At 36.2% G+C, this 22,662-nt stretch overlaps 1 protein-coding gene across 1 annotated transcript in view; it reads left to right on the forward strand.

Annotated features, from left to right (window-relative positions):
* The window catches only part of LAMA1 (laminin subunit alpha 1), a 79,511-nt gene that overhangs the window by 44,704 nt on the left and 12,145 nt on the right, over positions 1 to 22,662 (forward strand). The window contains exons 32-50 of the mRNA XM_058805348.1: positions 1,262 to 1,404; positions 4,261 to 4,359; positions 5,338 to 5,449; positions 5,617 to 5,779; positions 8,091 to 8,301; positions 8,529 to 8,645; positions 8,741 to 8,904; positions 9,522 to 9,660; positions 10,847 to 10,940; positions 12,196 to 12,312; positions 13,715 to 13,897; positions 14,175 to 14,329; positions 16,087 to 16,230; positions 17,545 to 17,678; positions 17,856 to 18,006; positions 18,522 to 18,646; positions 19,920 to 20,070; positions 21,181 to 21,325; positions 21,913 to 22,054. Of these exons, the coding sequence (XP_058661331.1) occupies positions 1,262 to 1,404; positions 4,261 to 4,359; positions 5,338 to 5,449; positions 5,617 to 5,779; positions 8,091 to 8,301; positions 8,529 to 8,645; positions 8,741 to 8,904; positions 9,522 to 9,660; positions 10,847 to 10,940; positions 12,196 to 12,312; positions 13,715 to 13,897; positions 14,175 to 14,329; positions 16,087 to 16,230; positions 17,545 to 17,678; positions 17,856 to 18,006; positions 18,522 to 18,646; positions 19,920 to 20,070; positions 21,181 to 21,325; positions 21,913 to 22,054 (2,689 nt within the window). The remainder of the gene's footprint in view (positions 1 to 1,261; positions 1,405 to 4,260; positions 4,360 to 5,337; positions 5,450 to 5,616; positions 5,780 to 8,090; positions 8,302 to 8,528; positions 8,646 to 8,740; positions 8,905 to 9,521; positions 9,661 to 10,846; positions 10,941 to 12,195; positions 12,313 to 13,714; positions 13,898 to 14,174; positions 14,330 to 16,086; positions 16,231 to 17,544; positions 17,679 to 17,855; positions 18,007 to 18,521; positions 18,647 to 19,919; positions 20,071 to 21,180; positions 21,326 to 21,912; positions 22,055 to 22,662) is intronic.

A 22,662-nucleotide genomic window follows, 5' to 3' on the forward strand; every position in this document is an offset into this window, starting at 1 on the left:
GAAGTAAAGGAGTCAGTTCTGATGGAGGGTTTTGATCCAGAGCTTTATTCCTGGCCCACGGGCCTCTGAATCCAGCAACAACTCCAACACAACTCTCCAAACAGCATGGTTTGCTCATCCTTTTACCTGAGGGAGAGGAGGAGGGAAGGAACATGGGGACCACCAACCAGGTATGGGAGGGGAGGTCTCAAGGGACAGAGGACACCTGGATGGCCAAATGTCCCCCAGGGCTGAAAGGCATGTTTGAATTCTGCCAATCATTCAACACCCTTCTGGAATGCCAGGGTTGACAGGCAATGCTCAGCAAGGGGCAAGGGAAGGGGAAGGAGATGTGACTGACACACCTGGCAGGGAATTATCAGGGAGGAACCTGGGGTATTTGAGGCAAACCATGACATCACACTGCAACTGAAACCCTAACAACTTACTATTTTTGTAAAACAGAGAGGTTTGGAGAAGGTATTCTCTGGAGTTCTCATCCAACCTCAACCATTCTGTGAACGCAGAGGAAACTACAGTAGAGATCATAACGTCAGCCAAGCAGTTAATCCTTAAACTGGCTTATTCAGCGTTACAAACAAGTTTAAGGAAAGACAATTTTAAGACTTTTGCTGAAAAATCCTGAATTCCTGAATTATTTATTGAAAAATCCTGAATTCCTATGTCATTGATCCTTTGGATGTGAGGTTCCTGTAAAAATGCTTTTGGAATTATGCCAGGTTTATAGGCATTCTCCACCAATAATAAGTCATATTCCCCCAAAAATTACTCTTGTAATTCTTTATGAGAGTATAAGTAGCAGAAAGACACATCTAGTACAGCAAATCTGCTTCTGCAATGAATCAGGATTTAGAATTCTGGTTTTATTTTGTATAAATAAAAAAAAAAATCTGAGAAATAAATGGAATTACAGGACTGTAGGCTTGAATTTTGTGTCTGCCATACCTATTTGACTGACTTCAATGTGGATTTATTGCAAAATAGCTAAATAGGCTCAATAAGCTTATAATGCAGCAAGCAGCTCAGTAGTTAGCAGGACCAATAGGACTCTAATGTGTGCTAACCTAAGGAGAATGTGTTTGGAATAAGTTCACTCTTGGGCAAGAAGGGAAAGGCAAGACTACAAATCTGTACATTCAGAGTTATTATACTTTATCACTTCTAACTCAGAAGATGAAGGCACATACTGTCTAGATCAAAAGTGCAGTATTTTTTGTCTTCATTTTAATATTAATACTGCTTCCTTAAATTTTTTATTTAGCTTGTGATGACAACTGCACAGGAGTTTTATTAAACACTTTGGACAGTCTCGATGAGGCCATGCTTTCAGTGAACCTCACTGGTATTGACCGTGTGCCCTATGGGATATTGTCAGAGTTGGAGAATGCAACACAACATCTGAAGGTAAATGAAGACATTAACAGCAGACATATTCAGTCACACTTTTAAAGCAAAACTTGCAGCCACCCACAGGTGCTAGTAATTTGACAGACGGCCTCCTGAAGTTCATAGCTTGAGGATGTGTAAGTGATACCAGATTAAGACCATTATGTTTGCTGTGGAAATATACCTTAAGTTATTTGGCTGCCTGTATAAGTTTATTTTCATCTGTTGCACTGGCATTTAAATAAATGGATTGATATATTTTTCAGTCACCAATCAGATTTTCTGAAGGTGCTGTATGCATGTGCTTTGTGTAGATTATGTGCCTTCTTAAGTCTGGCTAGCAAGGGGATTAACTTTCAGTGGTGAAATAGAAACAGCAGCAGGTCTTCTCCCTTTTTGGTCCCTTTGCTAAAGAGCTGCCAAGGCATAGAACCAGAGGCTGTTTCCCTAGAGTTCCCTGGGTCCTTCCCTGGATTGACATGCTGCTTTTCTTTTGCAAGGTTGCTTGGGGTGCAGCAGTTTGCTTTCATTTTGGCTGTGTGGCACTCCAAGTGCTTTACTCTGTCCTTCATCTCAGGACACTAAAGTCAGGTGGAATGTTTCAGTGTTGGATATTTTCAGACTGCTTCGGGCTAACTTCCCTTCAGCTCCTCCCTCCCTTAAACAAAGCATGAAATACCACTTTTTGTGATTGTAGAAGGTCATTTATTGTTGCTGAGGAATAGGTTCATGTGGCCTCTGCACAAAAACAGAGATAAACAGGAACCTCCCTGCTTCATGGCTACTAAAAATAAGCACATTTTTTGGTAAGAGTCTTCTCAGCAATAGTGAAGAAGACAAGCTCTGAGTCAGAAACAAAGCTATCTTCTTTGTATTTTACCAAATCACAAGAAAATCAAAATAATGTGAGTCTTTTTGTGCTGCCAAATCCAGCAAATTAAAATTTTGAATTATAATTTCTTCTATTTAAGATATTAGGCAGAATGAGTTCTAATCAGTGTACTTCAAAATGTTAATAATTACAATAATTGATGGCAAACTTGATTAAATTACATGTTTATGCTTCAGCAGAGGTACTCTTATCCTTTAATTTTAGTTGCTAACCTTTTAGTTTGAAAGCTTCAGCTATGCTTCCCTTCCTTATGTCCCAAGGCATAAGTGTACTGAACTATTGTAATACTTCAAGGATACAATTCACTTGCTTGCTATAATTAGTTTGTGTTTGTTTGCTCCTGCACCATCATCTTTTACTTGGAAACATTATTCATATGCAGTTTTATTGAGCACTTTATTGCAAAGAAAAGTCAAATCTTAGGTAAAAATAAGGGCAGTTTAAGTTTCTACTTACTTCTTAAGTAAGTTTAGCTTTCTTAACTATAGTGAGTTTGTAGTAAGTTCACCTTAAGTAGTTAAGTAAGCTTCTACTTACTTCTTACTTTTTAAGTTTTAGTATATACATTTTTTCAATCTTAAAATTAAATCAAAGCCAGATGTCACTGTCTTGGAAGTGGGGTGTTTAAAATGATAAAAAACTTCTTGTGACTCATGTAATTTCATTTATGTTGGGCCACAGTGTTTATTAAATAACTTAATTGTGGGGGTAAGTTGATAGTCTTTTATTTTTTTTCTGTTTGTAAGCAAGTATTCTCCTTTTTCTGGACATTTAAAGATTATGTTACCTTTTGCCTTGTACCAAAGGAACTGTGGCTGGAGGCCAGAAAATCCCCAAGGTTATTTCTGTGAATTACAGATCTTCCCTGAAAGGCTGTCCCCTCACTGTGTTGCCTCTGCCTCATGCTGGTAGCTCAGGAACTCGACTATTTCTCTTTTTTATACCTTTCTTTGGGTCCTTTGGTAATGACAGCGTTATCAAATCAGGTTGTCAATTGGAAGACTTCAGTAGTTCTGTTTTTCTAGTTAAAGCCTCCTGCTTTACTCCTCCTGATACACCTAAACTTTGTTGCTGTCCTGTCCTTCTTTTCTGACCTAGGTTTTTAAAGAAACCTGCTGGGCTTTAAGGCTCAAGAGCTTTAGCTTTCTCTTTCACTTGTTTTTCATGCTGAGGAAAAGACTTTGAAATTTCCATTTGACACAAGGCTGTTGGATACTCTTGTCTACTACTTTTTAAAAATTTGGATTTTGCTTATATGTGTGTAATATATATATATATAATTATTATGGTATTTACAATGATTGGTTCTGAAACATCTGAAATCTAAAAATAACCTTTCCCAGACTTACTCTCCCTGTAAGAGATGCCCTAAGTTTCTTTGCATCTTTAGAGAAGAGGTATTCTTGTTGCAGGCCTTGACTGTATCAAATATAATAGACTTGGGTACAATGACCTATTTATTGCTGTATGGAGCAGGTTTGAGGTGACCTTGAAAGCAAATACAGCCTATTATTCTTTCTTATTGACAAAGGGACCCACAGGACTGCTGATCTCCAGGGTCATCTTCACAGATACACCCTAGTGCAGCTGTTGTGATAGGACCAGCTGCTGAAATGATAGCAGCTGTAGGACTGGATGAAATATTTAATTTGAATGGCCTTGGAACTCCTCAAAGGAGTTTATTTGGGCGGCTCAGACTGTGGAGAAATTGAGAATCAGGAATGCAGAACTGCTGCTTCCTTCTTTTTTACTCAATTAAAAATACAACGTGTCTGGATTCTTGCTTATTTAAAAAAATGGTACACCATGTTGCATGAACTGTATGTAGGTAATTGCTTTGTCATCTTGTGTGCTTTGAAAATCAGTCCTTTCAAACATATAAATAATCTAAATAGTGTGCATAATTATTTTCTTCACAACTTTTATGGACTGACAACAAAGTGTTCAAATTACAATGAGCTGTCACTTCTCATTTCTTACAGAGGTCTGTAGTTCCTAGAGAAGACCCAACTTACTTGTTAGATACAGCAAAAGAAAATCTTCTGAATTTGTCAGGAGGAATTGATTACTTGCATGAAGAGGTAGGTGCTGGCTTCTTTATTCTTAGCCTATCTGGAGAAATAATTTGAGATTTCATAGCATAATAATGTAATGCTAGAGACTTGTTCAGAAATTATTTAAAATCTATAGAGCTCATTGAAAGAATTCAGTCCATACTGTAGTCTTCCTGAAAAGGGGAGTTAATTGCTTTGTGGAAATCTTCTACAAATGACAGCGGTTTATGATATTGTCCAGGAAATTTACATGGTTTCTGTTAAAGTTAAAAGTTTTTTAGTACTGTGTTCATTTAATGTCCTAGAACTGGAGAGAGTGAGTTATTTTCTTCCCATTGGTTTTCATATGTGGAGCTAATGAAAAGTTATGTCATAACTGACTGTTCACCAATAAGTCCTTGATATCTGTAGTATTATGTTTAAAATTATCTCAGGAGAAAGAAATCTGTTAAAGTCTCACAGGAAAGATAGATAACATCTGTATTCTTTATCCATTCTTAACAGGAGAATAATTGTATGTAGGAAATAGATTGTAGTACTTCAGCCATTAGATGTACTTTGCTGAACAAATGTTCTTATAATTTTCTGGCCATGTATAGAGAATCAAACCAGGTGCTTCCACTGAGTGCTGTTATTGCATTGCATTAATATTGATGTATCCAGAACCATGATTTTCTTAACAAACATTAGTTGTAGCTAAAAAAATATATATAATATTTACTTAGTTAAATAAATAGCTTTGCTAATTATGAACTTACTGATTATGGAAATAATTGTTAACTCTGATCTGAGAGTTTGGAACTTAAAACACAATTAAGGCATCTGCAAGGATGGAAGCATCAGAGATTTGTAAAGCAGTTAGGTTTACCTTACCAAAAAGCATTGTTTCCTTAAACTAAAATATTCTCAGTATTAAGAAAATAAGCATAAAAACTGTAGCCAAGCATCAGGAATTAATCAGTGTTTTAGGAAAACTGTCAAATGTCATCTCTGATTTTATTCTAGACAACTAGATTTTTGAAAAAAGCTCAGCAACTTGACACAATGACTCAGAAAACCAGGAATAAAAGTCAAGAACTGACTGGCTTTATTGACACAGTGCATACAACCATCAAAGGTATCCTGTTTTTAAGATATTTCCATTTCTTTACAAAATTTAGTAAGGGTATGTTGTTTGCCACTCTTAAAGTCCTATCTACATGGGAAATGCTACAGTTTGCATAGGGAATTCAAATATGTTCCTTTTTTTGATGGTATGACTAAATTGTTTATTCTCCTACTCAGTACTTGCTGAAGTTGCTTTATCACTAAATGAAACACTGGGCCTGGATCTGCCACTGTCAAATGCTACATCTCAGAGCCTGCAGGATGATATTTCTGCCCTTTTGGATGCACTGCGCAAGAAGGATTTTGTTCAGCAGCACCATAATGCTACCGCAGTCCTAAAGTAAGCCTGTTCCACCAAAAACTTTATTTCACATACGTCTCTGCCATGCAACACTGCTTTTTTGAAGAGATATCTGGAGAAACATTTTGCCATAATAGGTGGCAGTGTGATAGTTAGCCCAGGTGGAGCTATGTGCACTTTGCTTTGAAGTTACATGATTTGGTGATGCTCGGTCATCCCATGTGATACAAATCAATAATAAAGTCTTTTAGAAGTCCGTAAAATCAATAGTAAAGCCTGTTAACTTGGATGTGATACAAAATTCCCTTGCAATAAGTCAAAAGACTCACTGATTTCAGATTCTTTCAGATCTGACCCTAATACACATCTCCTTGTTGGTTTTGGCTGAAAACTCTCTCAGTAAATTGCAACCCCAGGACATGTCAGGCCTGCTAAAGACAATTGATTGTCACTGGAATATGTAACAAAAAGATCTGCAAATAAAACCAAAGCATTTTTTTAAGCATTCTGAGCCATTACTTAGTACTGTGTTCTTATGTCTTGATTTGTCCCCAGTTGAAGGCTATTTTGAAATGGCTTTTATAGTCACCATTAGAGCTTACTGCCAGACTTGGCAAGATAAAAATTACTGTTCCGAGAGTCAGCAAATATTTTGTTCCACTTCCAGAAATACTAACTAATGCTATATCACACCAAAACCTGTAGGAATGTTAACATTGGCTTTAGAGACCAGGATTTAGACCAGAGTAGAATACTTCTGAAAATTTGGCTTTTTTTTTTTTTTTAAATACTTTGGATTAAGCAGGATAGAGTGTTTGTGTTGGTAGCATGTCTCATTTTGTTCAGCAAACTCTTCTGCTCAATATAAAACTGTATAGTAACTATACAGACATGAAAATGGACCAGAAATGTACCATTTATTCTTATTAGGAACTTCAAATATGTCTCCAAATGTGTTGTTCCATAATAACTGCATGTTCTGACTTTCAACATCAACAGCTTTTGAGCTGTTATAGAAGGTGTTTGCAAATTAACTTTTTCAATTATAGTCTCTGTTGAAATTTCTGAAAGCTCTCTGATAAGGGCCCCTTGACAGATCGAAGAAGAGAGCTAATAAGTTATATAAGGTTGTTTGCTCTGCAGACTTTCTTAAGAAATGCAGCTGTAAGTTCAAAAATTATTTAAATAAGCAGCTTGCTAGTCTGTTTTTTACAGAGTAGATGTTGCCACATGACTCACAGTGGACTGAGTTTGTGATAATGTACTTTAGGCAACATTTGTAACTGAGGTCTCCACACATTTGCCATGAAAGGCAAAGGCCCCAGACAATTTGGAATGTAACCTTTTTACTCTATGCTGAAACAGAAGCCATTATTGACTTGTAAAATACTTTAGATCTTGTAATTTTTTTTAAGGCTGTGGCTTCTGTTTGAAGGGACTCTGAATTTTTGGCTTCAGGAAATACATGCAAATGCACATCTGCTATTCAGTAAGAAAGATGGAATGCATTTTGCTGTATATAACTGTGAAATAAAGTAGGTTTCTTTCACTTTGGCTAAAGATTTATGTTATAAGCATTCAGATTAACAAGGACAAACATTTATGTAAAAATACCATTTCAGGAGTTGCAATGTTCAGCATATGTGCTGAGATGAAGAGAAACGAAGCAATAGACTTCCAGGATAATTATAATTTCTGTTCCTTCAGTTCTGGAAAGTGTTCAAATGAAGATGCAAATATTCCCAAATAGAATGGCTGAAGCAATTAACAGCTGACAGATTTTGGAGAATTTAATATTTGCCTGATAATCTCTGTTGCTGATTAAATATATAAGTGCAGAGATTGTTCATATCAGTGTTCATTTTGATGAGACTTTATTTTTATTTGATATTTAAACTTTTCTAGACTCTTGCATATATGTCTTTCAGTTCTGGTTACTTGTTTCTTTCTAGTGCCAGTCCCTGTAAATGATGTTTTGATCCTACATTCAAAATATGAATCACTACAATTAGGATATAGAGTAGTCCCAGAGGAAAGTTTCACAGAGATTTTGATGTGGGCGAGTATGTCCCAAATCAAATCCAAACAAAAGTGATTCATACTCACCCCTTTTCCCTCTAGTTCTTACATGCAAAGTTTATGAACTGTATTACTGTCCTCTCCCCAGGCAGTCATCATTATGTGTGGTAAGATGAATAACTAAACCATGCTATTCTAGAAAACAATGTCAGACTTAAGTAGGAAGATGCATATAAATTAATTTCACACGACACCATTTTCTCCTTAAGAAATCCATGCCTAAGTTTCTTCTTTGCTGTTTCTTTAAGTTCTGATTCCTCTCCTTTTTCAGAGCTGCAGAAAAGTTGTTGACCCAGGTTCAGAAAGAGCATCTCAAACCGCAGCAGGAACTTGATGAACTGATAACAAATGCCAGCCTGTTCTTATCAAAGCAGAGCAGCAGACTGCAGGATGCCCAGGACCTGGTGAACGAGGCGCTCGCTAACATCAATGAGACCCATCGCTTGTTTCCTCTCATCTCCAGCAACTTGGCAGAGTTAAATGTAAGACTGGGCAGTCAGTGTTGCTGCATAAGAAATACCAAATGTGATTGTGTTTAAAAGCTGATAGTTTACATTTTTAAACGTATTTAAATGTTTTAATATATGTGATACCTTAAAAATTTAAAGGAAACCAGACCCCTGTTTGAAAACCACAATATTATGTTATGTGAACTCATCAGTATAGCTGGCTTATCAGCCTGCTGTAAAACACTTGATTTATGCTATAGGACAAAAAGCTAAAAATAAAGGAAGGTGAAGAAGTCTCGACCATGCTCATTAAAGAAGGAGAGGTCCTACTGAATGATGCTGCTTCTCTTGCCCAAGATGTAGAGAACTCTACATTTGTAAGTCCTTAAGTTTTAACATCCTCTTAGAGACTCTTAAGTTTATTTTGCTAGTGAAACAAAAAAATAAAAAAGAGAAACATTTTTTTTTGCAGAATGTGGAAGTCCACCAGGATGGGTTGGTCCTGTGGAACACCAAACTGCGATATCACGTGGATGAGCTGGTGATGCAGATGTCTGTGAGAGGAGTGCTTGACTTGGTATACAGAGCTGAGGAACATGCCACCCAGTTCCAAAGACTTGCAGATGCACTAGAGAGGTGATCAACTCAAGAATTACAAAATTATGAGGTTTACATTAGTGTCAGATCTAATAGGTAGAGGCCTAACTCACTAAACTCATTCCCTGCCCATGTTTTGAAAACAAAAAATTTTGCTTGGAATAACATTAAGCAATTCTTGACCTCACCACACCTAGATAAATTCAATAAAGCAAAATTTAATATAGTTTAGATTTCAGATGCTTATAATTTCCTCCTAGATCCTGTGTCTATGCTTAGTTTTTGAGTTTCAGATAGGGGCTTGTTTCTGTTCTGTTTAGGCAATATTATTTGTTTGTTCTAAGGATCTTTATAAATTGAAAAAATTAACATAGGCAAAAGGGAACAAATTAGGAGAAAAAAATAAAGATGGAATGGAAAAAAAAACAGAACAGCAACTAACAAAATAGAGAAAAGCCCTGAAATTGAAAACCTTTTAACATGGTCTTTCACTTCAAAATAATGAATTGAAAGCCCCTTATGCAACACTGGGCAAGGTGTGCTTGTTTTTTTTTCAATATGCATCATGTATTCTGGAAAGATGTGCATGTTGTAATTGAAGATATGGAACTCAATGCTTGATTGAAAACAAGACTGCTTGTTAATTGGCTCTTCAGTGACCTTTCCAGAATAAGAAATGTGACTCTGAACACAACTGCTGCTATCTACACTCATTCCAGCGTTAAAAGTGTGATTGAAAGAACAGAAAGTTTGGCAGATGATGCATCTAGAGTTGTGAATGGCCCCTTGGATTTAGTAAGTATCAAAATTAGCACTTTAATTTATGTCAGACCCTATCTCATATAGGAATATTTGTTTGTGCACTTGCTGGAAACTTGAGTCTTCTTGATGGAGGCAAGTCCTTGATGGCAGCCTGTCCTACCTGCTAGTGTGTATTGTATCCTGAATCCCTAATCCAAGGCAGTAATGACGCCACATCTCAAGTTCTGCTTACCTTGCTTTTCTCTCTGCCACAGTACCATTTTTCCTTTGTTTTGTTTGCTTTTTAATGTCTAATGCATGTTTAGCTGGACTGTACTTGATTCTGTGAGGATTTATATCCAGACATTTGACATGTATTCCTGTAGAATTTAAATTCCCAAACCTCTAGTGCTTCCTTCCACCTTTGGAATTATTCACTGATCTCCTTATTTGACCTATCCCTCTTCCATTTCTATCTGGATATTCCCAACCACAGGTACTTTGCTTAGTAGAGGACATTTCATAACAAATGTATGTTTGTGTCTCATCTACAATCCCTCTGCCTTCAAAGATTATCAGATTGTTACTGAAACTGTAGGTTAGAAAGATCAGAGCAGTTCCCAATCTGATCTTAACAGTTTCCTATAATTTTATTTACTCCCTCACATCTCTTTGTCATGCACATTATACCTGCACAAGCAGGTGTGATAATGCATTTAAATGACAGGGATCAAAATAACTGACATTGTTTTGTGAGCTTGTATGTTTTTATATAGCACTCTGTCCTGCTAAAGCTGTCTACAGCATGAATCCTTCGAGGTGTTTTTTCAGTTTTTTTCAGTAGGAGAAAGGTAAAAGAATGCCTCTAAGACTGTGATTTTGAAATATCTCATTTTAAATTGCTCAGAGCTGGAAATTTTGAATTAGGTCTGGAATTAGAATTTCCAAAAGACAACTGAATCACTAGCAGTATTGAAATTAAAATTTTGTATGTTTTGTATGCATATTTCATAGTCATATTTTTTTATTATTAAACACAAATACACTCAATGTCACATTCTTGAATAACAGGATAACAACTTGTATTGTTTCTAATGGATGCTTAATAAGGTAATGAATAGAATATCTCATAAATTACAAGAACATTCAAAAACTTTATGTAGGTGTCTATAAATACTTAAATGTTTTCAATTAAATTTCTGTTTTGCATATGTGGCAACTTAATGTCTGTGTTTTTTAGCCAGAGGAGTCTTTCAGTCTTCAGGGAAAAGAAACTCTACAGCTTAGCTCCAAATTTCAGAATGAAGCTAAAAATCTGAAGAAAAAAAGTGATGGTCAGTTCTGTAGAATTCCTATTTCTGCCTCTATTTCTAATCTCCATTTTCCGGTTTGTTCTGCTTTTTTTTCTGTAGTTTATTATTTTTTAAAATGAGCATAAGCTAAGGTAAATATATATATATATAATATTATATAATATATATAATATATATATTATATTATATAAATATATATATAAATATATATTATATTATATTATAATATGACTATGATCATATTATCATGCAATTAAGATTACTGTTTTATGGATTCTCATAGTATTTTCAATTTCAAGAAAAAAAAATTTCTCCATAAATGTTTAAAAATTTGGCCTTCACTATACCCCATTTACTTGTAAGCAGTGCTTGCAATGGCTTTTTCTCCAAACTTTATGAATTAAATCATTAGAGATTGAGTACTAGACAAAGAGAAAGCATAATTCTTGAAAATTCCATTTGTTTTTATTTAATAAATCATGGATGACATCAGTATGTAAGATGACATATTTAAATCCTAATTCTTTTTATTTGTTCCTGCTGGACAGCTAAAATACAAAAAAAAGCTGAAGTTCTTTGTCTCCATAAACTCAAAAATACTTTTGGTTTTTCTTTTACTCCAAGGCAAGGCATTGAACCTTGATACTAGAAAGGCATTGAAATCTACACCATGAAAATTCAAAAGCATTTTGAACAAAGGCTTTGTGTAGGAGCAGAAGCAAACTTTAAGTTAAATGTTTGACAAAATTGGACAGAAAGGGAATGTTTCACAGAGATAAACTGTAACTGTAAAATAGCGTTGTCTTGCAATACTAGTGGTTTACAAATATGTATAACTTTTATGTAATTCAGATGGACAGAATTACCTTTTTTTGTTCCTTCTATTCTAGATATTTTAATTTCTAATGAGAGGATTCTGCAAACAGATCACAAATATATAGAAAAAAGCCGCTTCTTTGGCTCCTGTTAGATAACATAAAACGTGAAGAACACTGTAAAAAATATTAGAGTTCACATTCATGGAATAATTTTAATTTGTTTCCTCACTATGTTTGTAGCCATTCAGTCTCATGGAATTGGCTAAAAAGGATAGCTTTGAACAGAGCAGTGCTCACAGGAGCTTATCTATTTATACTGCACTCATTTTGCATTCCTGTTTGTAAAATACTCTTTCTGTTGGGAAAAAAAAAAAGCTCCATTGATGAAATAAATGAATACTTTGGTTTTATGTGGATTGTATGGTATTTGTTTATGTGTATATTATTTCTTTCAACAGGACTTCTATTTGGATTGAATGGGTTGAACAAAGAGGTAGAAAAGATTCAGGAAAGTACAAATAAAATTGGCAACCAACTTAACGATTCTCTGTTGACACTCAGAGCATTGCGTAACAGTAAGTGAAATTTATATTGACATTCTCCTTATTACAGAACTCTAGTACAATTGTAATAAAACCCTGTTCGTTATCTGATTGCAGAAACCTAGCAATAATCTATACTGGAGACTTCATTTAGCCTCGTAAATATTTTACATTCTTTTCAGTAAACCCATTAAACATAATAGGGTTATATTATAAGGTCTGTAGTATGATTCACATTTCACATTGCTGTGAATCAGGAGGGACTCTGATAGAAATACAATTGCACTGATATGTAAGGACAGTGAAGTTATAGACTGTTTAATCCCACATGCAGAGACATTTCATAGATTTCACTTTTCTGGCTTGTTTCAAAACTGTTTATATTAATCTATGAATTTTACAACCTGCATGTAAATGTTTTCTTGTTGTAAATGCAGACTTCATTTAATTGATTAAAATATATTTTCTGCGCTTTTCTAAAATGAAAGAATTCCTCTTTTTTCAGTCATTATTTTGAATAAAGGCAAGACCTAAAGTTCATGGAAACTAATTGAAAAAATTACTTTAAAGTTGTGAATAAGAGGGTCCAAAATACTTTGTCAATCTAAATTATGTGTTTTAAGTTAGAAAAACAGTGATAAAGACCTCTTGCTAGGGTTGTTTGATTCTACTGTGAATCTGGATTAGAATGCTAACTTCAACGCCTTAAAACACCCATTTTGCAGTTCAGAGACCTAATTCATGCTAGAAGGTAATAATAGTGACGATGTTACACTGGATATGAACCACGGGGTGCTATCTATCATGAAGATACACATTAACAATTAAGTTATTAAAATCACAGTAGTGTTCGTCTTAACTCACTGCTTAACATTGCTTGATTTCAGCTTTGTTGTTACATTTCTTGGGGTTGTCTCTTTTTTTTCCTCTGGTCAGAGATTGATGGTGGCATTGCTCTCTGTGTGGAGAGTGGTGAAGGAGGATCCTTGGGCGTCTAACTCAGGCCTTTTTTGCCAGCTGCAGCCTTTTCCCACCCTTGTGGGCAGAGGGTGTGAGGGTGAGGCTGGGACTGGGCATGATGCACCCAGTATACAGGTGATTGTAGCCAAAACCAGGGGGTCTAATAGCCCTTCTGCCTCACCAGCTTTGCATGGGATTCAAATCTTCAGTCTCAGATGAGTGTCTCTGAGTGCCAACACTAATTTAGGAAACTTAAACACTACAAGCCTGATGCATTTATGCAAACTTTCTGATGAGACAGGCAGAATCAAGTTCCCCAAAGAAACAAAAAATTCTTACTATGACAGGAATGTAACTGACAGCATTCCTAGTATTTTGACTGTGTTTGTAGCTGCTGCTACAAAGCCAGGCATTTGTTGGTCAGAATAATGTATGAAAGTTTTGAATGTTTTTTAACCTTGGAACTGTGTTTCAGATACCAGGAAATACATGCTTGAAGTGAAAGAGCTGGCTGTGTCTGCAAATGCCAGTGCTGTGGTAGATTTAAGTCACTTTGGGGAGTTCAGTCAAAAGCTAATGAATACATCTTCTACATTGTCCCAAGTTAATGACACTTTGAGGAAAACAAGTGAACTCATAATTGATTCATCAAAAGCTGGTAAGTTTCCTCTGTGGCAATGTCACTGCTAGCAGAAGCAATATTAATATTCAGTTTTAGCAGGCATTAAATAAGAGTCTGATGGACTGAGAGTTTATTCCTAATTCAGTAAAAATATGCTAACTTTTAAAAAAAGTCCTCTATAGGATTCACAAGGGATGTATATCCCTTACTGATGTTAAAAGTTGCTGAAACCAAAATGATCACAAGGTGGCTAACTTGGCTAAGTATTTTAGCAATTTCACCCTGCCTCAACATTTCTTTTATGTTTCCACAGCATTCACAGCTGAAAAACAAGTTAAAGAAGTTGAAGCACAAGCAAGTATTTTATTGGATAGACTCAAACCTTTGAAAATGCTGGAGGAGAACCTCAACAGAAACCTGTCTGAAATTAAAGAACTTATCAGCCAGGCCCGCAAGCAGGCAGCATCTGTAAGTTGAATCATCCCAGACTTAAATGAATTTTCACTTGCAGCAGGGAGGTTGTTTGAGATAAGGAGCCTAAAATTTACTTTCCAGGTACCTGGTTGTTGTTGCTGAGTCTCAGTGAAGTCCAAAGAGCACTGACTGATGCTAAAATCATCCTGGCAACATTTTAAGGTTTTAGCATCAAGGTTGTTTTTGTATTTGTGAGTATGTCAGAACAGCCAGCTAGTAATTTATCTGCTATTTCCTCCTGTTCCCTATAAAAATAATGAAACATAGTACACCAGAGAACTGTCATGAGAGATTTTGATAAGAAAAAGATAAGCTGGAGGATGGTACAGCTATTCTCTTTAGTACAAGATGTTAATTTTTGAGGTTATTTAGAGACTGATCTGGGGTGCCCCATATGACATCAAGTACCACTACAAACTTCTTGTCAAGAGTGTTGATTCTATCAATAAGTTTGCCATCTGTGGCCTGTCATGTCCATATGTTCTTTGCAAGAAGCAGCTGAGTATCCAGAGTACTTTAAGGCAGTGTACTTGTTTTTAAGTCTCTGCTTCTACCTTAAAGACAGCAAAAGTGAATCAACTGTACTATGGATCTCATTAGACTGTGAGAGAAATATGAAAATGGCTTTGCAATGAGTAATTTTTGGTATGCCTTGGACATACTTGTGGATATATTATTGTAAGGTTAAAAAAAAAAGAAGGGTCTAAATTCTTTCTGCAAATCTTCTTAATTATATGGTTATTGCTTCTCTGTCACAGTCTACTGAAGCTTAATGAATCCACTGCAAAAAAAAGAGAATGGTATTTTCTGAGGTGTCATAAGCCACAGAAGTTGCTGCCAAGGTGAAAAGAAGTGTTAGCAAAGTCCCATTTTCCATTTTGGGGGGAATTTGTTCTGTTTGGCGGGGGAGGGGTTTAAGGGTTTTGTTTTGTTCTGTTAGTTTGTAAATTTTGTTTGGTCTTTTTGGTTTGTTGTTTGGTTTGTTTGTAATTTTTTGCTACACAAGAGAAACTTTATGTATCTGTGTCCAGATGCATGCATACACACACTTGTGCTGTATGCATTTAGTAGTTACAGGTATATTCCATGAAGTTAATGGAATTAAGGTTTTTTTCTTGCTAAGAGGAAGCTGCTGGAAGTTTGGTTGCATTTGGCTTGGATCAATTTTTCATCAGTTTACTAAACAGTGGTTTTAGGGATATGACAATAGGAATATTATTTATTTAATCTTTAAAAAGTGGAACTTGTCATATATTCACAAATTTATTTTTAAATATTGTGTAAACTGTTACAAATTTGAAATAAATGGAATTGTTGCAGACAGTCTCCTTTTTAATTTGTAAAAAAAAAAATCTCTCCATATAGACTAGAAATGGTTTCTTTTAAAACATTTTTTATTTCTGTATTTTTATTTTCTGATATTATGACATGGCTTTTTGCAGCTATTTGATCTTCTGACCCCAAGACTTATTGTTTTTTTCTGAGGTATTTGAATAATTTGTTTACTGATTCAAACCTCCCAATTGAGTGAGTGTATTGAGATAGATTTCATACTTCTCTATTGTGAATCTCTTTATCAAGTGATACCTAGAAGATTGCAGGAATTTAGCCCAGGCAGCAATACTTATTTGCATGGAAGGATCTCAGCAAAAGGTTTGCATTTGTTGGTCAGAAGCTAAGTACATACTCCACAAAAGAGTGCTTTGTTCACTGAGATTTGTTTAGATTCCATTTTCTTCTCGTCTCCCCAGATTAAAGTTGCAGTATCAGCAGAGAGAGATTGCATTCGTGCCTATCAACCCCAAATTTCATCTACAAATTACAACACCTTAACACTCAATGTGAAAACTGCTGAACCAGATAACCTCCTTTTCTACTTGGGTAGCAATGGAAAGGTAAGTTTCTGGGGTACATTTACTGAAGGTGATGGTAGTCAAAAGTTTTAAATATGCTTTTTCTTTGTGGATTCTCTGCTTGTTTTTTTACCTTTGTTGGGGTCAGGATTGAAGGCACTTGAGACTATAGTTCATGTTTAGACTCAGGCATTTATTGTTATCAGTGCTACAGCCTCACAACTGTGAGTTTTGTAGTCTTTCATTAGTAAGGCAAAAATGGCTTAATTATCACTTGTTACAAGGTCTTTTAAGGCTAAATTATCTAATTAAGAAATTATACTTAGATTATTTTCCCTTTTAACCTAATAACTGCTCCCTCGATGCCCTCAATGTGGATTTTTCTGTTTAATTACAAAACATCACCCAAACCCATGAAGAAGGAGGAAGAAGGTAAAGAGGAACAACTTGTCTCTGCCTTAAAACCTCCATCTTGTTTCATATTTATTTCTGTATTCTAAAACCCCAAACTCTAAGTTTTCTACTCTGTAATATTATATACTTCTTACTAACTGCACACTCATAATCTTAGTGCTATCAATCAATTTTGGAAACTTTCTCCAAACAGCCTCAGGTCAAATACAATGTTCTCTTGTGAGTCTGTGCCTTTCAGCACACAGAAAGTTTCAAATTCTCAGCATCTAGGGTTCCAGCGTTTCTTGATTTCAAACTAAGTAACCAAGCGAGGCCCCTTGCAGACAGATGTGTTCACTAGGGGTGGAAATATTTTGATGCCTTAGATATCTGATTCCAGAGATTTTCAAAGGCAGAAAATAAAAGCACCGGATTCCTTTGCCACTGCCTCTTGGCCCTGTGCTGAAATTCTCCCTTCCTTTTCCTGTGTTGGGCATTAACCACATGGAGTGTAACACCCCCTGTGATGCTTTCATACAGCATGCTGGAGTGCATTAGATGATTTGCTTGGTAACACAGCTGAAATTCTTGAAGCTGTCCCTCATGAGCACAGTGCATCTACCCACTTGGAAGGGAGTGTGATGGCTAATTGCTCTGCTTCATTCCCTGTGTGATCCCAAGAAATGCACAGCAGTTAATTCCTTGTGGCACACTATCATGGGATAGTGCTTTTTCAGAGACTAGTAAATATATGTGTATATATATAAAGAAGACATTCAGCTACTTGCATATGACCTGAGGGAGTTTTGTCTCATTAGAAGTGAGTGAAAAGCATGATTTTGCTAAATGTCAACTCCTGTCATATGGGATGTAGGGACATGAATCTGGAAAGACTTTCTCCATGTTTCTGGTGAAAATGCACATTTGATTCCATGAATTAGAATAGGCTCTGCTGTTTTTCAGACAGACTTCCTGGCAGTGGAGATGCGACGTGGTAGGGTAGTTCTTCTTTGGGATTTGGGCTCTGGACCAACAAGAGTGGAATACCCTGATTTCCAAATTGACAACAACAAATGGCACAGAATACATGCCACCAGGTAATTAAAATGAGAATGTCATAAGTGGTGTACACAAAGCGTCCACTGTTTGGATGATGTCCAACTCATCATTTTCAGTGATGAGATTTTTTTTGTCCTTAGAAGGAGAAGCCAATATTATGTGTTGATTAGGCTTGGTGATGTCTAAGACTATTTATTAGTATTTGTATTTGGCAGGTTTGGAAAAACAGGTACCCTCAGCATAGAGGAGATGAACTCCAATCAGAAGCCTTCACCTAAATCTGGAACCTCTCTGGGGACAGCCAGCATATTGGATGTTAACAAGTCAACCCTAATGTTTATTGGAGGACTTGGAGGGCAAATCAAGGTTAAATTCTGAGATCAGCATTCTGTTAATTGTTTTGAACATGTTTGAGAAATACTTTTGCATTAGAAGTAATTGCTTGATTTGGTTACTTCCTCAAGAGATGCCAGGTACTCTGAGCATAAAGCAGAGATGCTGCAAGGGTCTTCTTGTATCCTGAAGTTAATTTTCCCTGGAAATTTTTGCATAAAGTTTAACCAGGACAGTCTGTGTGTGCATGTACCATGTATAGACATTAGCAAATGGTTTTGTTTGCTTCTTCCATGGCAATTGTAATTCATGGCATGAGGGGTGTGTAAGTAGGTCAAGGACATAGTTATTTTACTTTCTTGATGTACTAATATATCATTATTTCAATTATAATTGTTAATAGTTACACTAAAACATGTTGTTCTCCTATTATGATTTATATCTAACAAAGTTGAAGTTCAAGGAAAACAACCAAGCAAAAATTTTGCTGCATAATTTTCAGAGTACTCAACATTAATTGTATTCATGAAATATTTATTTTCTTATAGAAATCACCTGCTGTTAAGGTGACCCATTTTAAAGGGTGCCTAAGAGAGGCATTCCTGAATGGCAAACCTATTGGTCTTTGGAACTACATAGAAAGAGAGGGCAAGTGCAATGGCTGTTTTGGAAGGTATTTTGTCTCACTCTCTTTTGGTTTTTTTTCAACTTGTTTAGAGTAATTTACATTTGTAATATTATATTTTTGTGTTAACTAAGCATATGGAGCTCAGACAAATTGCAGTGTTTCACTGATAATTAACTTACAGTTCTGAGCGCATTAATCTCAATGTATCAGTGGTATCAAATAATTTCTTTGTATGGAATTTCAATTTTTGAATCACTTTCTCAGAGGAGTTTTATTGCTGCTCTCTATTTTGTGCGTGGGAAGTAGGGACTACCAGTGAACCAAAATACTGTGGAATCTTTCCTTTTCAGTAGTTTTCTGTAAAACAGATTTATTCTTTCCTAGGGTAAGAAACAGTGTAAAGCAGTCTTATTAAAAAAATTGATAGCAAAACTGTAGCCACTGAGGTTGGTGCCTTGAGCAGATTACTATTTTTATGTTTAAGGAATAAAAAAGAAATATGCTTGTCCATATTCCCTTTGCAGAATATTTCATGCAGAAACAGCAGAGGGTGCTGCATGATTGTATGAGATATTTTTTACAGGTCTTGTACTGCAAGGAAAGGGGCTAATAGATCATGTATTGTAAGTCCAATTATGCAAAGCATTTTGAGAAATGGATGACATGTTTTAATTTAGAGGGTGTATGCTGTAACAATTATTTTTCCCTTAGGAATTCACTGAGTTTGCCTTTCATTTTTGTATATAAGGAAGAACACTTACCTTGTGTGCATCCTTCCCCATGGCTAAATTGTGTGTTGTGAGGTTGCATAATGAAAGTGGCCGTTGACTGGAATCCTTCAGTTATTCATTACATCAATATTGAAGTGTTTGCCCACACTTTATAAATTGCTGCCTGGAGGCTGCACTGACTGAGCAGCACCTGAAGGGAGCCAACCAGGAAGGTGGAGAGAGACTATTTACAGGGGCATGGAGTGACAGGACAAGGGCTAATGGATTCCAACTGAAAGAGAGTAGGTTTAGATTAGAAGTTAGGAGGAAACTCTTTACTGTGAGGGTGGTGAGATGCTCGAATACAATGCCCAGAGAAATTGTGGATGTCCCATTCCTGGAAGTGTTCAGGGCCAGGTTGGATGGGGCTCTGAGCAAACTGGTCTAGTGAAAGGTGTCCCTCACGTGGCAGGGGGGGAATATGGGATTGGCTCTAAGATCCCTCCCAACTCAAACTATTCTGTGACCTAACTTTTCTTATATTTATATTAAAAAAAAGGGGGAAAAACAAATGTTAACATTTTTGTACTGGTTTTCTGCTTCTGTAGCCCACAGGATGAGGACACTTCATTCCATTTTGATGGCAGTGGATACTCAGTTGTGGAGAAGGCACTCCGCTCAACAGTGACTCAGATATTAATATCTTTCAGTACCTTTTCACCAAATGGGCTTCTTCTCTATCTTGCTTCAAATGGCACTGTAAGAAAATGGATCAGATTTCTAAACTGTCATTCAGCTTACATGTATTAGAGCATATCACTACTTTTGTGTAATTCATGACCTGTGACTGGCATCATAAGCTAAAGGACTAAAGACAGGAACCCTAGAGGACCACTTGTTAGAGCAAATATCCTCCTAAACTAAGGGCAAAGTTAAACAATGAAAAGAATTCCTCACAATTTATTTAAATTTTAGAATAAAAATAAATTATTTTTGACTTAAATTAATGATTACTTAGCTAAAGTTTAGAAAAGGAAAAGTAAGGACAGCAAGCTAGTTTTTTCAGTTGGAGGAACCTTTTCAGAATGTAAAAATGTTTTGGAATTGAGCTTGCAGAAGGACAATATAATAATGAAAAACCATATTGAATTAAATCCATAAGATGGGAATTCAGTAAACTGAAACAAATTAAATAAAACTTCTGCAAAAGCAATATAACCCAGACCTATCAACAGACCTTCATTGTCTTGTCATGCAGTTTACTGCATACTTAGATGGTGGTTTTCTGTTCCTGAAGGTAGGAAAAGCTTTGTTTGGGTACAGATTATTTCAGAGTTACTGCATAATTCATTTGCTGTATGTACTCACTGCCTGAATACATTGCAGTGTATACAATAATATCTGATTTAAGCTTTACAGTTCAGAGGGGGAACCTTCAATGCAATTCAGAAAGTCTTCTTTACTCTGTGAGGACGGTCTTTGCTTCATGCAGGAAGAACATCGTAGTGTTTGATCATTATGCTGTCAAATCAAATTACTTTCAACTTCATCCAAAACTAGGAAAATATGACTTTGTTATTTAACCATTCTTCTGCTGAGTAATCAAACCTCATGATGTATTTAAGTAAGGGTAATAACAAAACAAAAATACATCCTTGTGAGGTACTTGTAACTTAATTTTCCTAAATAAAGTGAAGATAAGCATCTTGAGCCTAACAAATAGTCCAGGTACAAGAGTTACTAAATATTTTCCGCACAGTGGACCAAACCTGCCAGGCATGCATTCTTTAGGAAGATTTTATTTCCAGGAATGTAATCTGTTTGTATGTAATCTGTTTTTTGTTTTGGTGGTATTTTTCTTCCTCTCAGAGAGACTTCTTGTCCCTTGAGCTTGTTGATGGCAAAGTGAGGGTGACTGTTGATCTTGGCTCAGGACCCCTTGCTCTTACAACAGAAAATCGTTACAACAATGGAACGTGGTATAAAATCTCATTCAATCGGAATAAGAAGCAAGGTAGGCTACAGATCGAGAAGTCTGGGTGTTTGCACATTTACAAATACAAATATCTAAGATAGCTGCAGGGAACATCACTGCAACCAAATCTGATCACTTCCAATGCAGTGTCTTAAGCAGACACACCTAGGGTGCTTTGCTTTTAGAAGGACTAGACTGTAAATCTTGTGCTTGGTTTAACACATCTCACAAAACATACCCACAGTCTTTAAAGACTGAAAGATTTTTGTCCAAGTCTGTAGATGAGGGATCACATTTTTTCTCCTGCATTTTAATATTACTTAGTACAACTGTTTGGTGGGGGCCTGTGTTTTGGCAATAACGTGTATGTGCTAATGGTTATAACATGTTCTCATATGTATCTTATTTTCCTGTAGACTTCTCCAGATTTGGTTTTGGCAGAGAGGAATGAATGAGATTAACAGAATAGCTGGCAGTGCAATAAATTGCTCATTCTAAAAATAAGAAGATTGTCCATACATCTCCAAGTCAATGAATACATTTTCCTTTATTATGGACAAGATTGCCAGAAGGGAAGAATGTATATTCATATTCTTCTCCAGATCTTTACTCCCTTTTCTTTGCAGGAATTTTGGCAGTCATGGATGCATATAACCTTAATTATAAAGAAACCAAGCAAGGAGAATCTCCTGGGGTTGCCTCAGACCTGAACCGCTCTGATAAGGACCCAATCTTCATTGGTGGGCTGCCAAGATCGAGGGCTCTGAGGTAGAGTGTGTCACTTTTGCACCTTTGCTAAGACTCTTGTAAGGTTAGGGGAAAAATTCTACACACTCTTATCACCTCTGAAATTAGAGAAAAACAGTGAATTCTGAAGTTTAGTTTATGGCCATGTATACCACATCTGTCCTTTGACTTCAAACTCTGATATGGTACTTTCCACTGGTGGGTCTGATGCTGCAGTTCAGATCAGAAATAATTTTGTTTTCTTCCTCCAAGGGTGATTTCCACCACAGCAGCAGCCCCCCTGCTCTTTGGGGCAAGCATCCAGCATTGCTGTCTGCAGTGATGCTCCTTTGATCTCTACCTGTGTAAGCCTTGTGTTTTCCAGATGTCATTTATGGGCAAAACTGTGCTTAAGGATAAAAGTTGTACTTGAGAATTCCTGTAATTCAGTAACTTGGAACAGAGGAAAACCAACTGTGAACAGATCAACAGAAAACATTGCAAATAGATATTTTATAGCACGTCTCTTGTTTATGGGTGTTTTTTTATTGCATGTCTGTACTGAACTTGCAAAGTCACATTTCTTCCACTGACTTCACTGTGAAAGGATAAATATGGCAAGAGAAAATCTAATTAAACTTTCTGCATGC

The sequence above is a fragment of the Ammospiza caudacuta genome, chromosome 1 (genome assembly GCF_027887145.1).
Source record: "Ammospiza caudacuta isolate bAmmCau1 chromosome 1, bAmmCau1.pri, whole genome shotgun sequence".
Classification (NCBI taxonomy): Eukaryota; Metazoa; Chordata; class Aves; order Passeriformes; family Passerellidae; genus Ammospiza; species Ammospiza caudacuta.